We start from the raw sequence: 20,171 nt of genomic DNA, 5'->3' as shown, positions 1-20,171 counted from the left end.
CTGGGGTTGTTACAGATATCACAGATATGACACATAGATAATGAGTGCTGTTGCCAACCTTGAGAGCAAGCAATGGCTTACTGTGATTCTCTTATCATCCATAAACCACCATCATTCCATCAGTTATTACAGACCTGACTACTGTAAACAATCGCAGTTGGCCAAAAGGTCAGCAGTTACATCATTACATTCTGATTTATATTTGGTTGTAACAGGCATTATTATTTGGGGAGGTGGTATTTTTCAAGATGATCATATACACGATATGCCTGTCTCCATTTTCTGAGAGGCTGACTTCGTGGGCTTGCAAAATCCCCAGTTTGATACAATTACTGGTAATATATGTTTACTGTGCTTTCTCCAATGTTAAGTTTTTAAAAAAGAGAAAAACTGCTTAGTTTCTAACTTTTTTGAAGATAAATTCTGACATAGTGGCTCTGACTGTGGGCAGTGAGGAAGGACCAAAAAGAAGAGACTTGGAAAGAGCAGCAAGAAACAAAACTCTGCCAAAATGCATTCAGCAGTGACGTCCCATAGCAAGACATTTAAACAACTCCTCATGTGTTCAAAGGGCTTCATTTCAACCAGTACAGAAATGTAGCAAGAATTTCAGAAAGATAATTTAAAACTAAGCACTGGGCAGTGGATCTCAATTCTAGACAGTAAAGAAATGCTACACATGAAATGAAGGAAAAAAAAAAAAAAGAAATGCTACACATGAATTCATGGAACTTGCCTGGCTGCCAAAAGTTTGATATTTCACCTTGGTACTACTGGGGAAAGTATTTAAGAGGACTGCCAACTCAGCCATCCTGCTTCTTAAATTAGACCCATTTGATGGTCAAGGAAAGCTACCTTCACACTCCAGAAACTCTTCACTACAAGCCAGTTCTGTGCCTGGGACTAGGCAAAGAATTGCATTACAAAAAAGAAGGTTTATACAACTCCTGATACATTAGATACCAGTGCACTAAAATACCTGAGTGAAACCTTAAAAAATCATCAAGATACTTTATTTGTAAAAGTTCCCACTGGTCTGGCTTTTACTCTGAGCTCCTATTTTCTCTAAAATATTTTAAAATAGGTAATACTTGAAATTGGTTTAAAACTTCAAACGATGGCAAACGTTAACATTAACTAGTATGCCTGCCTCTCATCACTGAACTCGTCAACAACTACAGTCACCTTCCAGATGATTCTTTGCATATAGAAGCATCCAGTCCAGTCTAGTGTTAGTCACTCACTTGTGCCTGATTCTTTCCGACCCCATGGACTGTGTAGCCTGTCAGGCTCCTCTGTCCATGGAATTCTCCAGACGAGAATACTGGCATGGGTTGCCATTTCCTTCTCCAGGGGATCTTCCTGGCCCAAGGATCAAACCCAGGTCTCTGGCACTGCAGGCAGATTCTTTACCATCTGAGCCACCAGGGAAGCCTATTACATACAGGCACACGCATAGACAAACACGTACAGATAGAGACAGATACTTTCCTCGATTACTCCTTTTAAATAACAACAGAATATACCTTCTTGTTGCTTTATATATTAGGTGTTTTTGGTGGTTGTTTTGCTTTGGTTATAAACATAATTTTGGAGATTATTTTTCTATTTTTATTGTATGTTAAATTCACCATCCATACTTGGGTATATTTTTGTTCTTTTGAGGTTTCTCAATCTATTTATATACCAACATTGAACTGTGAGTTACTAAAGCTTTGTACTATGTTTTAATATTTGGCCTACCTAATTAATACTCCTTGCCCCAATTATAAGGGGCTTCTCTGGTGATTCAAAGGTAAAAGAATCCAACTGCAATACAGGAGACGCAGGTTTGATCCCTGGGTCAATAAGACCCCTGGAGAAGGAAATGGCAACACAATTTGGTATTCTTGCATGGGAAATGCCATGGACAGAGGAGCCTGGCAGGGCTCCAGTCCATGAGTGTGGGGTCGCAAAGAGTTGGTCATGACTGAGGGACACAACAACAACAACAGCAACCCCGATTATTTTTTTTGAGAATTTTCCTGGCTATTCTTAGATATTTCACTTCTAACCCCAGTTATATCTGGGGTATATGTATAGAAGTGACATATCACTTCTAACCCCCTGTTTTTAAAATCGAAATTTGAAGTAGGATTGGTTATTTAGTCCATCCCCTACTTCAAATTTCGATTTTAAAAACTGGGGGTTAGAAGTGATATAGCTTTATTTAAGCCTCACACAATCTTATGAAGTAGGTACTCAGGTTATGTCTTGCCATGTGAGTTAATATGGTATAGACCAATTATCTAAAAATTTACATTTATCTAGCTTACAGTTACAAATGTTGACTTTTATCATCTCCTTTATTCTCCTTAACCGCTCTGGGACTCAGAAGGTCCTGTATTATGACTCACAATACGGATGGAGAGGGGCTCATGGACTTGTCGTCTCGGCTGGGGGCAACGGTTCTTCCCCCATACCAAAGGCAGACAGCACTGGGATTCTCCAAGGAATATTTTACAAACAAGGATGGTTTTCGTTTTAGTGCCATGCCACATTTTAGAAATGTTGGCAGAACATCAAATTATTAAACTTTTAATGATGTTTAAAACTTAATAACACTGGCATGAATACAGCAAAATCTGAACTCTCACGAATTGCTGGTGGTAGAGTAACCTGGCGCAGCCCTTTTAGAGTGCACCTGGGCGACACATACCAGAGGTCTTAAAAGGGTTACAGAGGAAGAAGAAAACTGCTACTGCGGTTTCGGGCCAAAGCCTACACCTCCCTCCACTGTGAACGCAGATCCTTTCTGCAGTTGGGCCCGCTTCCTCATTGGCTTCTGAGTGCCTGTGGCCACGGCTCGCCTCTCCCCCGTCTGCTGAACCTCTCTTTCTCTCCTTCTCCCTCCTGGCTCTCTTCTCCTAGATCCTGACCTCAATGAAGTCTCACCTCTCTTCTTTCCCAACCTTTCACATCAATTTCTAATTTTTACGTGCCTCTCTCCCTGCTTCCCAACCTGATAGCTTCTTCCAAAGTTTCTCCACTATATGTCCTGCTGGAGAAAACTGCTTACTTCATGTAGTTTGTATGTCAAGTGAATAAGCACTGTTCCCCAAGTTAAAATTAAGTGAGAAGCTTTTTCAGACAATGCTTATCCCCTTCCTCACCCCATAGAATTACATAACTTTTCTAGAAATAACAACAAAACAAATAAGAGATTCACTGAAGTGATTTTCTTGTAATAACAACCCTGATCTGTAATAAACAGAAAATATTTTCTATAGAAATCAGTTTTAAGATGATTTGTGAAAATTCTTCATAATTAGGCAAGTATTTTCATTCCTTTGTTCAAATTTGCTTTTGATTTAGAAAACAATTTTCTCTTAAAATAAAAAAATAACTTTTTAAAATAAGTGAATTAGCCAAATTTAGATATAACTTTTTGATAAGCTTTGGCTAGCATTATTCACAGTAGCCAAGAGTACATACCAAGTAACTTGTGGACAGCGCAATTTAAAATTGATTTTATTTTCTTCCAAAGACCTTGGTTTATTCTTGATCTGAGAAACTTGTGTTGGTCTCTTTACGGTTCATCTTGTATCTTCTCAAAATTGTATCAAATCACGTCAACTGTTCTTTGTCAGTATTCCCACCATGTGTTTGACAGTGATTGCAAGGTCAAATTTGACATCTATTTCATTAAGATGTTCTTTCTTTGGGTATATTCAGAAAATATTGTAAGTAACCTTCAAATTGTTCCAAAGAATGTCACTGCTATTGGCAGAGCTGTGACCACAACTTCCAGTAACAAATTCGAGAGACTTTGTATTGTACAAAGCACAAAAAAACACCACTGGCGTTTTCCCAAAATTCTAGCCTGTATATCTTTTCCTTTACCAGCTGTGTTAATACCATTATGATGGGCTTGCCCTTGATATGTTTTAAAAGTATTTAAATAAAATTAAAATTTCTATTTTAGTTTTTTGAAAATTTAACAGAATCATATATTTTATTAAAATAAATATATTTGCAATTTGAATATTTAATGCCCATCTAATTAGTTGCTAATATACAGAAAGACTATTATATTTCATGCATTTATTATCTGGATCTATAATACATATACACCAACAAATTTAAGAGTAATATGAGTCGTACTGTTTTTTAAGTTTACTTTTTTGGCTGTGCTGGGTCTCCCCGGGCTTTTCTCTAGTTGTGGTGAGAGGGGGGCTACTCTCTAATGGCAGTGCGTGGGCTTCTCACCGCAGTGGCTTTTCTTGTCGTGGAGTGCAGGCTCTAGGGCGCTGGGCTTCAGCAGCTGCAGCTTCCAGGCTCTAGAGCACAGGCTCAAGAGCTGCAGCGCAAGGGCTTAGTTGTGCCATGGCATGTGGGTCTTCCCAGACCAGGGATTGAACCAATGCCTCCTGCGTTGGCAGGCGAACTCTTCACCACGAGCTACCAGGGAAGCCCCAGTCATACTCTCTTTCAGCCAGCACATGCAACCACTGTGGACACTGTGTCAATTTATGAGTATATACCGAATCTTGAATCAGAACATGAAGAGAAGGAGGACTTGATGAGCTAATCCGCCTTTTCTTTACTTAAAAACTTATGCAGCTCAAATCCTCCTCTTACTCAAACTTAATATAACACCCACCTAACACTCTGGCTACAGCACAATCCATAGACCTTCATGTCGTTTGGCAGCAGCTGCTTTTTTTGGGGTGAGGACAGTGAAAAAGAAATATATATATGTAGCAAAATATTCTCCACTGTAACCATTTTAAGTGCATAATTCAGTGGTATTATGTTTACAAAACTAAACAACTATCACCACTACTTCCCCAAAGTTTTCATCACTCCAAACAAAAGGTCTGTACCCATTAAACAATAATTCTCCCTCTCCTCCACCCCTGGAAACTTCAAATCCACTTTCTGTCTCTATGAATTTGTCTTTTTTAGCTATTTCACAAAAGTGAAGCCATGTAATATCTGTCCTTTTGGGTCTGGTTTATTTCACTTAGCATTTTTCCAAGGTTCATCCATGTGGTAGCAAGGATCAGCCCTTCATTCCTTCATGAGCTGAACAACAGTCCATTGTCTGCATAGACCACATCTGTTTACTCATCCATTAGTGCCTGCCTCTTGGTTCAGGGCGTGGCGGTGAAGGGGGCCTGAGCAGTGTTCTTGATAGGAGGTTCTGCACACAATGTGGGGTTGAGGGTCCCACCAGGCCTAGGAGAGCACCGAGAGGCACAGAAATCACGGAGGGAAACTCTTGATTAATCCAGCCATACAGTTCCCTCTGAATTCCAAAAGCACTTGCAATCAGTGAGGTAAAGTTAACATTTATCAAAAGAGAGAGTTACTGTTGCCCTCCCCACAGCTGAACTTCAAGCTCTCTTTCTAGTCTCGGGCATTGGTGCTGGGAGTGGACAGAGGTGCAAATAAAGAGGCTCTCAGCGGGCCCGCTCCTGTGAGAGGTGCCGGCACTCAGCGGATGCTCATTTTCTCCTTCCTCTATCCTCCTGTGTCTAACATGGCACTGACCACATACCAGGAATTCAAAACTACAGCTGCTTAATTAACTGGAAAACGATTTCTTCTGAATAAAATGTGAGAATTACTCCTGATCTTTATTCTTCCTTGTTCATCAGGGGAATTGATTTCCCTGCCCAGGGAGAAGACGCAAACCAAACACACCCCTCAGGAAAAAGAGGCTGCAGAGAAGTGGGTCCTAATTACACATGGGAGAGGCGATTTCTTCCGTCTTCCTTCCCAAGTCTTATCTCCATCCACCTCTGGAGAGGAGCCACCATCCTTTAGCTGACAGCAGTACATCAGGACATATTCCTTTGTGCTATTTTTCCTTTGTTACTATCCTTTTGTTGTTTAGTTGCTAAGTCTTATCTGATTCTTTGCAACCCCATGATCTGTAGCCGGCCAGGCTCCTCTGTCCATGGGATTTCCCAGGCAAGAATACTTCAGTGGGTTGCCATTTCCTCCTCCAGGGGATCTTTTCAACCCACGGATCAAACCTGTTGATTGGCTCGACTGGCAGGCAGATTCTTCACCACTGAGCCACCCAGGAAGTCCAATCCTGAGAATTCTTCTATTTCTTTCAAAGCAGAATTGCAGCATCCCTGTGGATGTCTGCTTTTCTTTGGTATAAAAAGAAAGGCGACTTCTCCTCCAGTGAGGAAATATGAAGCTGCATCTTTATACTGCAGGTGACCAGTGATTTTATTTAGCCTTATAGCACAAAATACTATCTGCTGGGAATGAATTTCTTAATGGGGCGAGAGAAAGGTTCCCCACTAAGAATGCAGACAACTACAGTCTGTGTGGGAACCTGACATATTTCATGACAGCAATGTGAAGCCGTTATCCAATGAGAAAACAGTCCTTCCAAATTTGAAAACAAGATGTCTAGACTCTTTTCCTAATTGATGGCCATGCATAAAAATGTATCATAAAAATGTGTCTGCAACTGTACAGCAGCATACCACTAACAAAGGCACTTTTATCAGAAAAGTTAAGCTGTGTCTCTGGGAATTCATAATCATCTCAGTAATAGCTGTGTCTTAATATCCAAATAATTCGGCTATTTTGGGTTCTTCAAATCTTGTTTTCTAAGTGGTTATTTCTGGTGCCTGTAATTTTTCAGTCAAAAGCTTCCTGAATGGATAGTGATGATTCAGTGCCACCTCTATCAGGGGATAGTTTCATATTTATAATTGCTGTCATTAAAAAACCTATCTATTGACTATCAACTGTAGCCTGCCTTAAATGTTATCAGTTTAATCGCTCATAAGATAGCCATACCAGTAAAATCTGACTTCACCCATGAAGAAGGATTTTCTATAACAAGGCCAACTCCAGAGCCCAATAATTAGACAATGCTTTCTTGGATTTAAACAAAATAAAACAAAACAAACAAAAAAAGAAAACCTCCCCCAAAACGAGAAACTTGTCAGGACTTCCCTGGTGGTCCAGTGGTTAAAAATCTGCTTTTCAACGCAGGGTATGCAGGTTTGATCCCAGGTTGGGGAACTAAGATGCCACATGCCACTGAGCAACTAAGATCATATGCTGCAGCCACTGAACCCACACACCACGAGTACAGAGTCTGTGTGCTACAACAAAAGATTCAGAGTCAGCTCCCACTATGGCTCCAGCATGATGCGAAGAGCTCAGCTTCATACTTTCTCAATGCCCAAGGATTCTTCGAAACATTTGGTATATATAACTACCCACTGAAAATATTCAGTTTAAAATAGATCCTGCTCATGAGGTAACCTGGACATGATTTTTGCTTGAGGTTCCAGGGGAATCAATGATTAATGCTGGATACTAATAATGAAGCAACCATATCATTTTTATGGCTCTGCAGTGATCTATATACTGTTTAATCAAAAGTAGTGGAGTATCCATATTTACAGGCTATACCAAGTTCAGGAGGCCTAAACCTGACCAGGGAGATTAAGATTGGACTTTGTCCATTGGAAGGTTGTTCTCTCTTCAGACTATCATTTCGGTCATCTGTCAATTCATTCATCCATCTTTTGATGAGCTCCAAATAAGCAAAGACCATTGTAATTCACTGAGGGAGATATAAAACGATTGATTAAAACACAGTCCCTTGATTTATCTGCGGGTAGGCAGACCAGGAGATACAAAATATCTTGGGGAAAGTGGGTCAAGGTTCAAAATTTGTCTCTGAAGGAGAAAACAGTTCAGAGAGAGTCAAAGAAATAAGGAAAAGGAGGGATTTGACCCTTCCTACCATGCCCTGAATCACCAGGAGCTCCCTGGGCCTAGATCTATCCAAGTGTGAAAAGGTTTCCTTCTCTAGACCTTGACCCCTAAAAGTATGGACGTACAGAGAAGCTGTCTCGAGATTAAAGTGGAGACAGTGACAAAATTCTTCCAAGCAAGTGTGAGAAACACTGCTAACAAAATTAGAAAGGGCCTCAGAGAGTTTGTTCATATAATATTATAGTATTTTTCTTTCCACCAAGGAGAAAGAGAGAAAAATTCTCAGTTTAGGTTGGAAGAAAAGAGTGTAAGGATTGGATGCTGAAATAACCTGGGAATAGTGATTTCACAGTTAAATTCTTAGGAAGTTTTAGAAAAACAGTATAAATTCTCATTTATCTTGAAAAACTAAAGGAAGGAAGGTCCTACAAAGAGACTGAGAGAATGGACCAGGCCTACAACTTATCACCAAATGATTTTGTTGAATTATGAACCCTTTCACCCAGATACTTGAAATTAAATTTTCACATGGGTACAAGACATATTTTAAGAGAGGTCAGTGACTGCTAGCTGAAGGTGAGGAATCAGTGAAAGCAGGAATAGGAACCTTTCTAGGTAAAGGTCCTTTCTTGATCCTCAAGTTGGAAACTTGTAATTAAAGCCAGTTTGTGATGTACTATATCTTTCATTCTTTCAATCTAAAGCTTCCAACTTCTCTAAGCTCTCATTCCTGGAAAAGCTTTTGGCAGTCACTTTGTGCAACCCACAATTTCTGTAGCTTTTCATCTTTTTACCATACCCTTTTTGCATCTAAGCCTCACTTCCCATATGTGGTCAGTTATGCCACCACCACCGGAAGTAAAATGGTCCTCAACATGGGTCTGTTTGCCCACACGGGGGCAGAAATGTGGGGCAGGAAAGGAGTCCAGCAGTCATGGAGCTCAAGATACTCTAAAAGTATAAAGAACACATTAGTACCCACTTTGTACACGTGAATATAGACATGAAAACACCAGGGAATTCTCTGAAGGCTACAAAGAAAGAGAACCAGTGGGTCTGGGTCTCTGCCCCCATAGTCACATGTCAGACTGGATCTCCTTTGCACTTTTCAGAAGGGCATTTCTACTTCTGTTTTTTACAAGGATGACAATGATTTTAAAAGAAAAAAACATGTTTGCATTTGGGGAGTATGTTCTCTATTTTAGGCATAGTGCTAGGAACTTTCAAGGGTTACTACTAAATATTTGCTAAAAAATCAGTTATTTTCATAACTGATTAAACTGGGGTTCAGGCCAGTTATCTGACTCCAACCATCAAAGACAGTAGAACGTCAAACGGTGACTTACATGAAATAGTGTCAGTGAAATTTTTGGTTCATTTAAGATAATCTTTTAATGTTTATTTATTTAGGATAGTCATAACCTACTATCTTTTAGGCTGTTGGAATGATGAAATGGTATTATACATTTAAGACCCTTAGAAGACAATCTTTTAAAATGAGGCTACTTATGTGTATACACGCAAATACACATATAAATTCTACCTGTCTAAAACACTGCATAGACACACATATACATTTTGAATAAAAGTGACATTCTAATGCAAATACTGTGCTCACATACCTGGCGCTGATTTCCCATGCAGTCCCCACATCTCTGAAAAGCACATCAGGAGGACTGACTAGGCTGCGCCAGTGTGACGGACCGGTGAGCTCCTGAGGTGTCCTCTGCCTCAGCAGGACAGGGAGTGCCACATACACCCTCAGGAGGATAAATGAAGCCTCCTGAGTGTTCTGGAATAAACACCTCCAGGCTTGCTGGGACCACAAGTAAAGGTGCCGAGAAACTTGAGCCTTTGCTTCCAACAGTTTGTGACCTATGACACTGAGAGCCATGTAATCCAGGCATCTGAAATGCTTCCATGCCATTTCAAGTATAATCGTGAAATTTAAAAATACTCCCCTATCACCATATAGAGCAGAACAAAGTCGTTCTTTGCAAAGCTTTTTTAAGTTAGATATTTGCATAGCCAAAAGCTATTTTTAAATTCTATCAGTATTGCTTTACTCTGTCAACATACTAACCTTCCCAGTTATTAAATATTAAGTATTAAGTGATTAAGATTACCCTCTAAAGTATTAAGATTACCCCCATGGAGAGAGCTGGTAACCTGCAAGATCAAGTTAAACGGCATATTCAGTGACCAGTGAACTCCTAGAAAATTAGTTTAAAATGATGCATCACTTTGTCAAACTCTCTTAAGAACTAGCTTTTTAGGATCTCTCTTTAGAAATATGAAACCCTTCAAAACCATTACCACAAATAGCCAATATCTAAAATAACTGCCAAGCCACCTGCTTTTCTCCAGGAAACACCATAAAACTCACAAGTTAGTAAAGCTTTGTAGAGCCTACAAAGTCTCGCTCTTTCTGATGAAGCTTACTTATTGTTTGAGAGACTTTATTTCCCCTTTTCTGAGCCATGAGAAGTCTCCACATCAGGTTCAGTTCAAGGCACAGGCATATGTGTAGAAGAAGGTTTCTGGGCAGAAGGGAATGCTGAAGAACACCTCTTTGTCACTTTGGTCTTGGCACAGTGTTTCAGATGGTATTCATCTGGAATAAAGAGATCGATGACATAACACATCCAACCCTCCTCACTAAGTGGCTTTACTAGAAGTGGGTAAGGGCAAAAAGATATAAATTCATCTGTCTGTAGGCAACCCAAAACATATCAGCTCGTCTTGGAGTAATTTAACCAATAAGATGATTTAGAGGACAGTTCAGTGGCACCATTTTTGGAAAGTAAAAGCTTAGCAGAAGGAACATAAATCAAAGGTGACTGGCAGGTAAAGGATATATGCAGCAATCAGCCAAACCATGTGCACACTGGCACCAATTCAATAAGATCATTTATAAAATTTTTAAGGCAGGAGTATACAAAAGGGGGTCTGGTGCTAACTAAATCCACAGATAGCTTACATGCCACTGAAATAAACACTTCCAGATGCGGGTGTACAAAAACCTTTCACAGAAAGAAATGTTTTCTTTCATAAAGCTGAAGGAGGGACTCGTAGCGGGAAGGGCAGAAAGTCTGAGATTGAGCTTCTTACAGATGGTCGTGTTGGTGAGCAGGGAGTGTAGGGTGAGGATGAACTGAGCATAGCACGTCTCCTCTTAGAAGCATCACTATCATTGCTAAGACTGGATTTCTGTTAAAACAAGGTAAAAAGGCTAACAGTACATCATTCCATCATCCTCCAAAATCTGCTGTCTGAGTCAGCGTTGCTCCCATTACTTCCCTGAGACTTTATTTTGGGGGAGGTGATGGAGATAACAGGTACACACAGAGATGAAAGCCACTAATCAAAGTTTAGAAAAATGATGCTCTGGTTATTTGTACCAGCACAAAGCTATTGGGGGCATGGCTTTAATGATGAAAACATTTCCAAAATCTGGCCAGATTATAGTCATCTTTCAGGAATGCATGACCAAATTAATTAATGGCTTAGAAAGTCAATTTGTTCACCCAAACAGCATAATAATACATGGGACTTTCTGGTTATATATCTAAACATTCCCAGAAGTTCAAACAGAAAGTTAGAATGCCTGTTTTTTTTTTGTTTTTTTTTTAAGGTTCAGGTGAGCCATGCATTGAGCTCTCCCTCCTTCCCTCAAGAAAAACCCCTTGAAATAAGTTTTCTTGTTGAATCGTTAATGCAAATTCTCTGTAAGCATCTGCGTAGAGAGTTTATTCTTGAGACTATTTCTAATTATCTGCTTTATGCATTGACCTAAATCACAAACTTGTCATCTATTATTGTTCTTTCATTCAGGATCTTGTTCTACTTGTTCTTTATGGCAAACACCTCTTGAATAGAGCCCTGTCTTCCCTGCTCTTGGTGTCACCGCCTCGGCAGAGGCTGTTCTGTCTTCTGGCCTGTAATACTGTGGTGGCCACTTGATCAGTCTCTTTGCCAGTTACACCTCCTAACTCCAGTCCCTCCCTCCTACATCCCATCAGCTGCGTTACTTTTTTTTTTTTAAGAGTTCACGTTTGTTCGTATGAATGCTTTGCTTAAAAACTCTAAAATTGCTCCCTGCTGACCATATCTGTTGTTTACAAACAAATTTTCCGAACAAAATCTTCCTGAAAACTCAATATATATGACAGATAAAAGCTGATCTGTACTATTTAGGGAAAACGCTTTATTATTCTGCAGAAGACCTGTAAAATAATCTGGGGTTTCTGTAGAGCATGATTAGATAACCGCTGGCCTGAGTGATGAAGTCCATATAAACTGGCCTGGGATTAAAAATCCCTCTCAAACTGTCATCAGTTGACCTTCGACACTTCACCTGCTCTCAGAGTACTCCAGACTCAGTTCCTTACCCTGGTTCAAAGAGCCATTCTGCCTTCCTACATTTTATTTTCCCTCATTTTATTTCTGCTCTTCTTTCTGCCTGAGCTATCTTTTCAGTTCTCACTCATTTCCTTTACCTCCATCTCATAAACTCAGTTCAAATGTGAGTGACTCAATGAAGCTTCCCTGACTTCCTCAGGCAGACAGTGGCCTCTTCTGTGTGTTCCTCCTCCCCCACCCCAAAACACCAATCACAGGGCACGGCTTACACGTGCATCTGAGCATCTCCTTCACTATACTGGAACATACAGCTACTCATGTCCATATAGTATATCCCCTTTTCAACAGATTTTTAATACACGTTTAGCAACTTTTACTGAACTATTAAATGGAGATAACAGAACTATAAGGATCTCAGGCCATGTGGGGATGTTAAGCAGAAGCACTTCCTCTTCTAAATCATGTCTAGTTCAATCGTATCAATAAGGATTCTATCAGATGAATTGCTACTATCTAAACCAAACTAAGAAAGCAAGTGCTATCCTTGGCATGTGAAGGGTACCTCATGCTATCAGGAAGGCATGTACCTCGAGAGGTTCTTCCAGCAGTGGCCGATGACAGACTGACTTGGAGCAGTGCAGTCCTGTCTTGCCTCCTTACTCATTTTGCCTTTAACCACTTGTGAACTGGTTGTGTGGGAGCAAGATGCTGCTGTCACCAAAACCGAAAGTGGAGTTCATTCACTCACATGAGAATCAACTCCTAATACCATCGTCTTCAGACAGCGGCCTCAGAGAGAAGCACAGTGGGGAGCTCGGCGTGCTTCTGCCTCCCCTCCTCTCTCTTCTGTTTTCTCCTCTTCTCCACACCCACTCTCTTTTCGTTAAACACCAAAAGCTTGCTTCAGGGAGGAATGCTTGTCAACTACAACTTATTTACTTAGTAGGCTCTTAACCTAATTAGTCCAGCATATGGGAATGGGGGTTTCAGGTTAGATCAGGAATGCAGAATTAAATCAGGGCCAGAAAAATAGTCCTTAACTTCTCTCCTGGAAACTCTAAAATCTGCACAAGTGTTTGAATTGGAATTGACAGGGACCTGCAGGTAGGGGCTGTGAACTTCTGAAGCCAGAGAGGCAACTCAGCTACTCCTTCCCTGGTCTTTCCAGCAGGGGCACAGTTGCCCAACTGTCACCTTGAATGCACCTGGGCAAATTCAGAACCTGACCCTGGGCTCTGCCCTTGTGACCTCTGCCAACTCATCAGCCAAAATACTTCCAGATCTGGAGAGCTTATTCCATGTCTTGGGTATACGCCCAGAACTGCAAACGCACTCCAGTCAGGTGGGAGAGCCTCTCCAGGTGCCAGGGCAAGAATTAACATCTGACTGACATATGGGCTATGAATTTTCTCTTCTCACAGCTTGGGGTCATGCAGAGGCAGTGTGTGGGAGTGGAATATTTGATCTGTGCATACACAGCCTGGGGGATTTGGTTTAAATCAAATCATAATTAAAACACCAGTCAGGAAAACAAGGCATAATTATTTTTTTCCTGCATTTTTTCCCCTACCTTGCATACAGTCTTAAATATATGTTGGGCACAATAAGACCCAGGTATCAGTTTCATTTTTGGAGGGTGTAAATTTTCCACTAAAAACAATCCACTTATTATGTTGTAGGAATTAACTCTGCAACGACATCAGTAAATTAAGTGACAGTTCAGTGATTGTATTTGGGTGACTAAAGTATGTAACCCTATTTAAGAAATCATCAAAATGTAAATCATCTCCACTTCAACAGGCTCTCATCATGGTTGTCTGGAGGGAATTTTTGCCACACTATCAATAAAACAGTACACGAATGTTTTACTTAAACCAAACGCACTATGACTATTAGATGTTTCTGGCAAAATGGTTAATAAAGAATCTATCCCAATAAAACTAATGTGTTCTTCTCTAATATTCATCTACTTTAGATATAAAATATTAACTGAAAAATTTAAATGGTATTTTTGCTAGGTGAACCTTGGCAATTTAATATACTGAGTTTATGTCTAACTCAGTGTTTACAATCTTATTTATAGACTTAAAAGGAAAACTTCTTGCCATTTTTAGGCCATACTTTTTAAGCTCAGAAATGTCTCAGCTGTTTAGTTCCTCCCAACTAATATTTTTGCTGCTTTCATGAATTTATGAGTTGAAAGAATCCTGTGAATTTTTAAAAGAAAAAATAATTTCCTGTCGGGAGTCACTCAAAATATTTTTCTATTCTCTCTCCATTCTCTCAGAAGATCGCAAAAACCTAGGAACTACAATAACACATTCAAATCTCAAGATGTGGTCCTTTTAGAATATTCTGCTCCAAAAGTTTCTCTTAGTTGTCAATTACGGCTCCTTCCTTGCACTCATGTTCAAATTCTTCCTCTCTTCTCCACCATACAGCCTGCCTTTTACAATGAATAGAGATAAGTTAACTTCTTAAACTACTTCAAGTCCATGACCCCCACTAGAGAACACCGATTGTCTCTTTTTCAAATTATTTTCCTGAAAATTCTAGGATTCTCTGCAGGATTTCTAGGGGCCTCTTAGATGTTTGATGTGAATGCCCATTTACAATTTTTTGTGCTACTCAAAATAAAGGTTCTGTCATCTTGTGTTTCATATTTGAACTTCCTGTACATGTTTTGTTGTTTAGGAAGTTATGGCTTAGAATTCTGGCCTTTCAGGTTTTTGTTTGTTTTGATATTTAAAGCAGTCCAAATAAAAACTCTAAGTAAAACTGTGCAAGTCAGTATGTCACCTTTGGGTGTATACAGCCCACGCTGAACTAAGTGTGAGGTTCTTACTGCTGATATTAAGGCAGAAAAAAAGCAAAATGTTTCTGTTTACTGAAGAGACAAACCAGCTGTTAATAACACCAGAATATTTCAAAATGGAACTGGCTAACTCTTTGTAGACAAATTCATGGGCTGTCCCAATGTAAGGTGTTACTGCAGAAAGCTCAGATGACATAAGATCTCTTGTCCCTTCTCCCTGAATTATGTCTGATGATTAAGAAACATTAAGTAAACATATAACATGATTATGCCAACTCTGCTTAGCAATATAGAATAAGATGCTGTGCTTACAACAGCAGAAAAAGTGTCGGTAATGAATTCACCAAATCTGGCTTCAACAGGCAAAGCCAAACAAATCCGACCCTGAAACTTTGAACCCCTGGAGAATGGAAAGATGATCCACTCCAGTATTCTGGCCTAGAGAATTCCATGGATTGCACAGTCCATGGGGTCACAAAGAGTCAGACACGACTGAGTGACTTTCATTTTCACTTTCAATAGCTTATAAAGTTTTAAGATACCTTAAAAACATTTCCAGAAAACCATGAAGAGTTATGCTTGAATAAGAAATCCGTATATTGATTCCCTTTAAACATAATCAGTTTTAAAATGTCAGCACTTATTAGATACTGTTAGTGAAACCATTTTTGAGCAAAAATTTCTTAGTATTTCTCTTTTGAGGCAAGACTATTACAGGTTTGTGTTGACCATTATTAAAACTGTTATATTTGTGAACTGGAACTTTTTAATGCTTAACGTAAATAAAATAAAATGTGGAAATAAAGTAGATAACTGTGATGAATATAATGTTACAACATAACTTTGATTTTGAAACATCTTCTCTATTCCTATTGAATGAGATTTCAGGGTGTGTCTTCTACATATAACAATCAGATTTCTGGAATATTTGATAGAGAAACCCTTCTCTTATGGAGCATCTTTCAATTCCTCTTGGAACACTTGTCTTCTATGCAATGTAGTTTAGGAAATGCTATTTCACATTTTCATAATAAGACCACTTAAATAGTTAAGAATAGAGGCCAATCTGCAAAGAGGGAGTTAATGAGGAAGATTAGTGAGGATTCATTGAAGCCTGTGGTCCCTGTGAGCCAGAGTATTTCTACTTAGCTCTTGTCCATGATGTAATTTTAAGCTGGTTACCTGATTTTTCTCTAAATATCAATTTTCCTACCTATAAAGTGGGGAAAACAACACTCATCTTGTTGTGTTGTAAGAATAACACAATGCAAATGAAAAGTTCCTATACAAATATTATATGTTATTAATCAACTAATACTTTCTAATGACTCTCTCTCAAGAAGTCTTCTAGTATTTTTACTACTACATTTCAAATGTTCTCTCCCTAAGTAATCCTCAAGTGAATATTGTGATAATTGAATCATTAGATTTCTAATATTGAACTGCTTATGACCTAAAGAAACCATTATTTCACATAATTTGACATAATAAATCTTGAATTAACATTTCTGCCCCACCTTATTTTAAAATTAAAAACTAAATTAAAAATTTTACCCCTTTTCTAAACAATGCTCAATTTTAGGTTATTCTTATATGATAAATATGTTTGTGTGTACTCAGATGCTGTCACATCCAACTCTTTGTGGTCCCATAGACTGCAGCCCTCCAAGCTCCTCTGTCCATGGAATTTTCCAGGCAAGAAGACTGGAGTGGGTTGCCATTTCCTCCTCTAGGGGATCTTTCCAAATCAGGGATCAAACCTGAGTTTCCTGTGGCTTGTGCATTGGCAGGCAGATTCTTTATTTACCACTAGTGCCACCCGGTAAGCCCCATATGATAATAAATATGCCACACATCAATTTTTTTTTCTGAGAACCAGTGGCCCATACCTATGAAAAGGTACTTGGCTCCAACCTAAATGATAGATTTAGTACTTCCAAAAAATATATTGAGAAATTTTTACTTCCAGTTAAAAAATATTCTCAAAAAATATTTATGAATTCATCCACAATTTCTACTTGGTATTTACATTTAAAAATTAATATTTTTTTTCATGTTTTCTTATTTTATTAAATCTTACTAGTATTCCTTAAGGAATAAACACACAGGTGAGTAGGCTACAGTGAAGAAATCTTTTTATAAGAAAGTTAAGACATTAAAAGATATTTCCAGGTATTATCTTCAGTGATGTTTATCTTTTTTCTGGGACTCCAGGTAATATTCAGCCCCTACAGCTACCACAAATGCAGCAAATCCCCACTTGAATCCTTTTAATAATGCTCCAACAAAGGAAACATTATTTGCAAAGCCACCCATGTATCTCCAAGCTTCATTGCGGCCCCATGGATCCCTTAGTCCTCGTGCAGCCAGTTTCTCCTGGACAGTTTCCAATGGTGTCCCTTCTATCTTCCATTGTTTATAATCTGGAAGTTCCATTTTACTAGGACCATGTTCATGTCCATGTCCATGGGCCATGTCTGACAGCAACCTGCCCTCTCAGGACACTCAAGATTCACCCCTCCGGCCACAGGTCAAAAATTAATATTTTATAACATTTTATTTTCGAGGTTGAACACATAAGATGCAGACAAATTTTATGTGCTCAAGACATAAGAATTATTCATGAATGTGAAATTCTAGATCAAAATAGTCAAAGCAATTTGCTATGCCACTTCTGTTTTTAGAAGTTTAACATGAGGAATTCTTAAAGGAAATTTCTTATTTTTGACTCATATTTGTCTATTGTGAATATTTCTGAAGAGCCAATGATATGAGAGCATCTCCAGCATCCCTAATAGACATAACACATCAAAGTAAATGGCCACAAGGGAAGAGTAGTCAGCTAAGAGTCGAGAGGCTGGATTCCAGAGCCAGCCGGGTCACTCACTTACAAGGTGCCACTGGGTTCAAGGCAAAGCTTCTCTGAGACTGAATTAGATGACTTTCTCAAGTCTTTGTTGCTGTTCAGTGACTAAGTCATCTCTGACTCTTTTGCGACTCCATGGACTATAGCCCGCCAGGCTCCTCTGTCCACGGGATTTCTCAGGCAAGAACACAAGCGGGTTTGCCAATTACTTCTCCAGAGGATCTTCCCAGTCCAGGGATTGAAGCCCCATCTCCCGCATTGGCTGGCAGGTTCTTTACCACTGAGCCACCTGGGGAGCCCTTCTCAAGTCTTAGCCAGTTTTAAAATGCTCAGCCAGATGTCTCACAATTTAAGACAGCCGAGTGGGTTTTGAAGCTGCTCACTTCTAGGGACACACTTAGGTTCCATTCAGATAAATGACCATGCTTAAATGAGAAATTTTAGTTTTACTACTCTGCTTCAATGGAGAGCCACCTGGTAATGTGTAAGTTCAGGAGGGTGAGATGGTTTTCCTCTGTGAATATCATTCAGGAGAAACTAATATATTTAGGCATTACACATGGGATTATGTCATCCCCTTGGTGTACAGTTTGCTTTCTCTGGCTTTCAAAATTACAGACCCGGTTTTCTGTCAGCCATTTCCAGCACTTCTCACTGAGCACTGGGGCTGCGCTTCAGAGGCGGTAACCAAGGGCACCGCCCACTGCTTGTACACAGCCAGGATCTAGAGAAAACACATGTCTGACCATCCTTTTCGTGACAGATAACACAGTCCACTGAGTTATTCTTTGTGGGTATTTTCTTCAAGAGAAAAAACAAAATGCTCTAATTGTAAAATCTACTTCATTCACAAAATTTTTAAATGCTTTCTTTTCCTTTGACCTGAACAAGAATATTCTAAGAATTTTTTTTTAAACCATTACCAAAAGCATTTGAATCTTTAGGCTGCAAGGAAATACTCTTCTGTTACACAATTAAATTCAATTAAAACAATTAAGTACCAATTAATTGTCTGATAGAAAAACTCATTTAAAGCTTTTGCTATACTGTTTTTTTAAGGCCCTAAAAGTTTCTTAATTTAAGATTTATTTTATCCTTTACTTTTCTATATTTTAATTTTCTAACATGCTAGCATTATTTTTATAATTGGTAAACTGAGGAAATTTTATTTTTTTATTTTTATTTTTTTTCCATTTATTTTTATTAGTTGGAGGCTAATTACTTTACAACATTGCAGTGGTTTTTGTCATACATTGAAATGAATTAGCCATGGATTTACATGTATTCCCCATCCCGGTCCCCCCCTCCCACCTCCCTCTCCACCCGATCCCTCTGGGTCTTCCCAGTGCACCAGGTCCGAGCACTTGTCTCATGCATCCAACCTGGGCTGGTGATCTGTTTCACCCTAGATAAAGAGACTAGTAATAATTTATGCTTAAAAATTATACCAACTTTGATATATACATCAGCCTCTGAAAACCTTTTTTCAATAACTTACACAAATATATAAATTCATATAAACTGAATTTGATGAAGCTTTATAAATCTGAGGCTGTGCCATTTGTTCCATAGATTTCTGTTTCACAGGAGCCAGTAAGCAAAACCTAACTAGTAAGCAAAAATCAAGTGGAAACTACGGACACTCAGCTGCTGAGACCTTATTTTTTAATATGATAGTGGTGGTAAAAAAAAAAAAAATCCATTAATGTTCTTCAACCACAATTAACTCAAAAAGTGAAAATGAACCTTAATTTATTCTCAGGAACAATAATCTTTAAGTAGCATTTACATCTTAATGGTGTAAACTATAAGTCTGCAAAGAAGTCATATTATAATTCAAATTTTAGTTTCTTCTAAGATCACAAAGTGAGGCTTCTGTGTCTGTATATCTGTGTGTTTGGTGGCGGGGGAAATAGTTTCTACTTTACTCAATTTGTATTTTTACCTGATAGTTTTTAGAAAATATACTGCAGCTACTACTGCTACTTCCACTACTATTACTGCCACTATTATTAATACAATACATTGAGAGCTCATCGCTTGTCAAGTTTACAGTACTCCTTAGATTCTATCACAAAGTATGTTCTATTATTATGCCCATTTTATAGATGAGGTAACTGAGCCATAGAGAGGTTAAGGAACTCCCTTAAGGCTACATTGCTAGTAGGTGGAGACTTGGGATCTTAATCTTGGCCATTTGGCTCTAGGGTCAATCACCATGCAATATAACTTCACATAATGCCAACTACAATGAGTAAAAGGATAAGATGACAAGCATCAAAATGTCTCAGGATACCCCAGTTTGCTAAGTACTGTAATGACTACAAATCGCAGGCTCTGAAGTGATTTTCAGAATTATTTAGGAAAAATCAATAATAAAAGGTA

General features: G+C 38.9%; 1 protein-coding gene and 1 pseudogene across 6 annotated transcripts in view; both read right to left on the bottom strand.

The window, feature by feature from the left end:
• SUPT3H (SPT3 homolog, SAGA and STAGA complex component) overlaps positions 1 to 20,171 on the bottom strand; it is a 378,407-nt gene that overhangs the window by 51,253 nt on the left and 306,983 nt on the right. The window contains exon 12 of one of the 6 annotated variants that reach the window (XM_020880484.2): positions 5,840 to 10,357. The exons of the other annotated variants lie outside the window; for them this stretch is intronic. Coding sequence (XP_020736143.2) covers positions 10,343 to 10,357 — 15 coding nt within the window. The 3' untranslated portion in view covers positions 5,840 to 10,342. Of the gene's footprint in view, positions 1 to 5,839; positions 10,358 to 20,171 lie in introns of those variants that run through there. 6 annotated transcript variants of the gene reach the window in all.
• LOC110129230 (NADH dehydrogenase [ubiquinone] 1 beta subcomplex subunit 3 pseudogene) lies at positions 16,965 to 17,471 on the bottom strand (annotated as a pseudogene).

Source organism: Odocoileus virginianus, chromosome 27 (genome assembly GCF_023699985.2).
Source record: "Odocoileus virginianus isolate 20LAN1187 ecotype Illinois chromosome 27, Ovbor_1.2, whole genome shotgun sequence".
NCBI lineage: Eukaryota > Metazoa > Chordata > Mammalia > Artiodactyla > Cervidae > Odocoileus > Odocoileus virginianus.
Note: the sequence above shows the minus strand (reverse complement) of the source record. Positions and strands in the feature narration are given on the sequence as shown.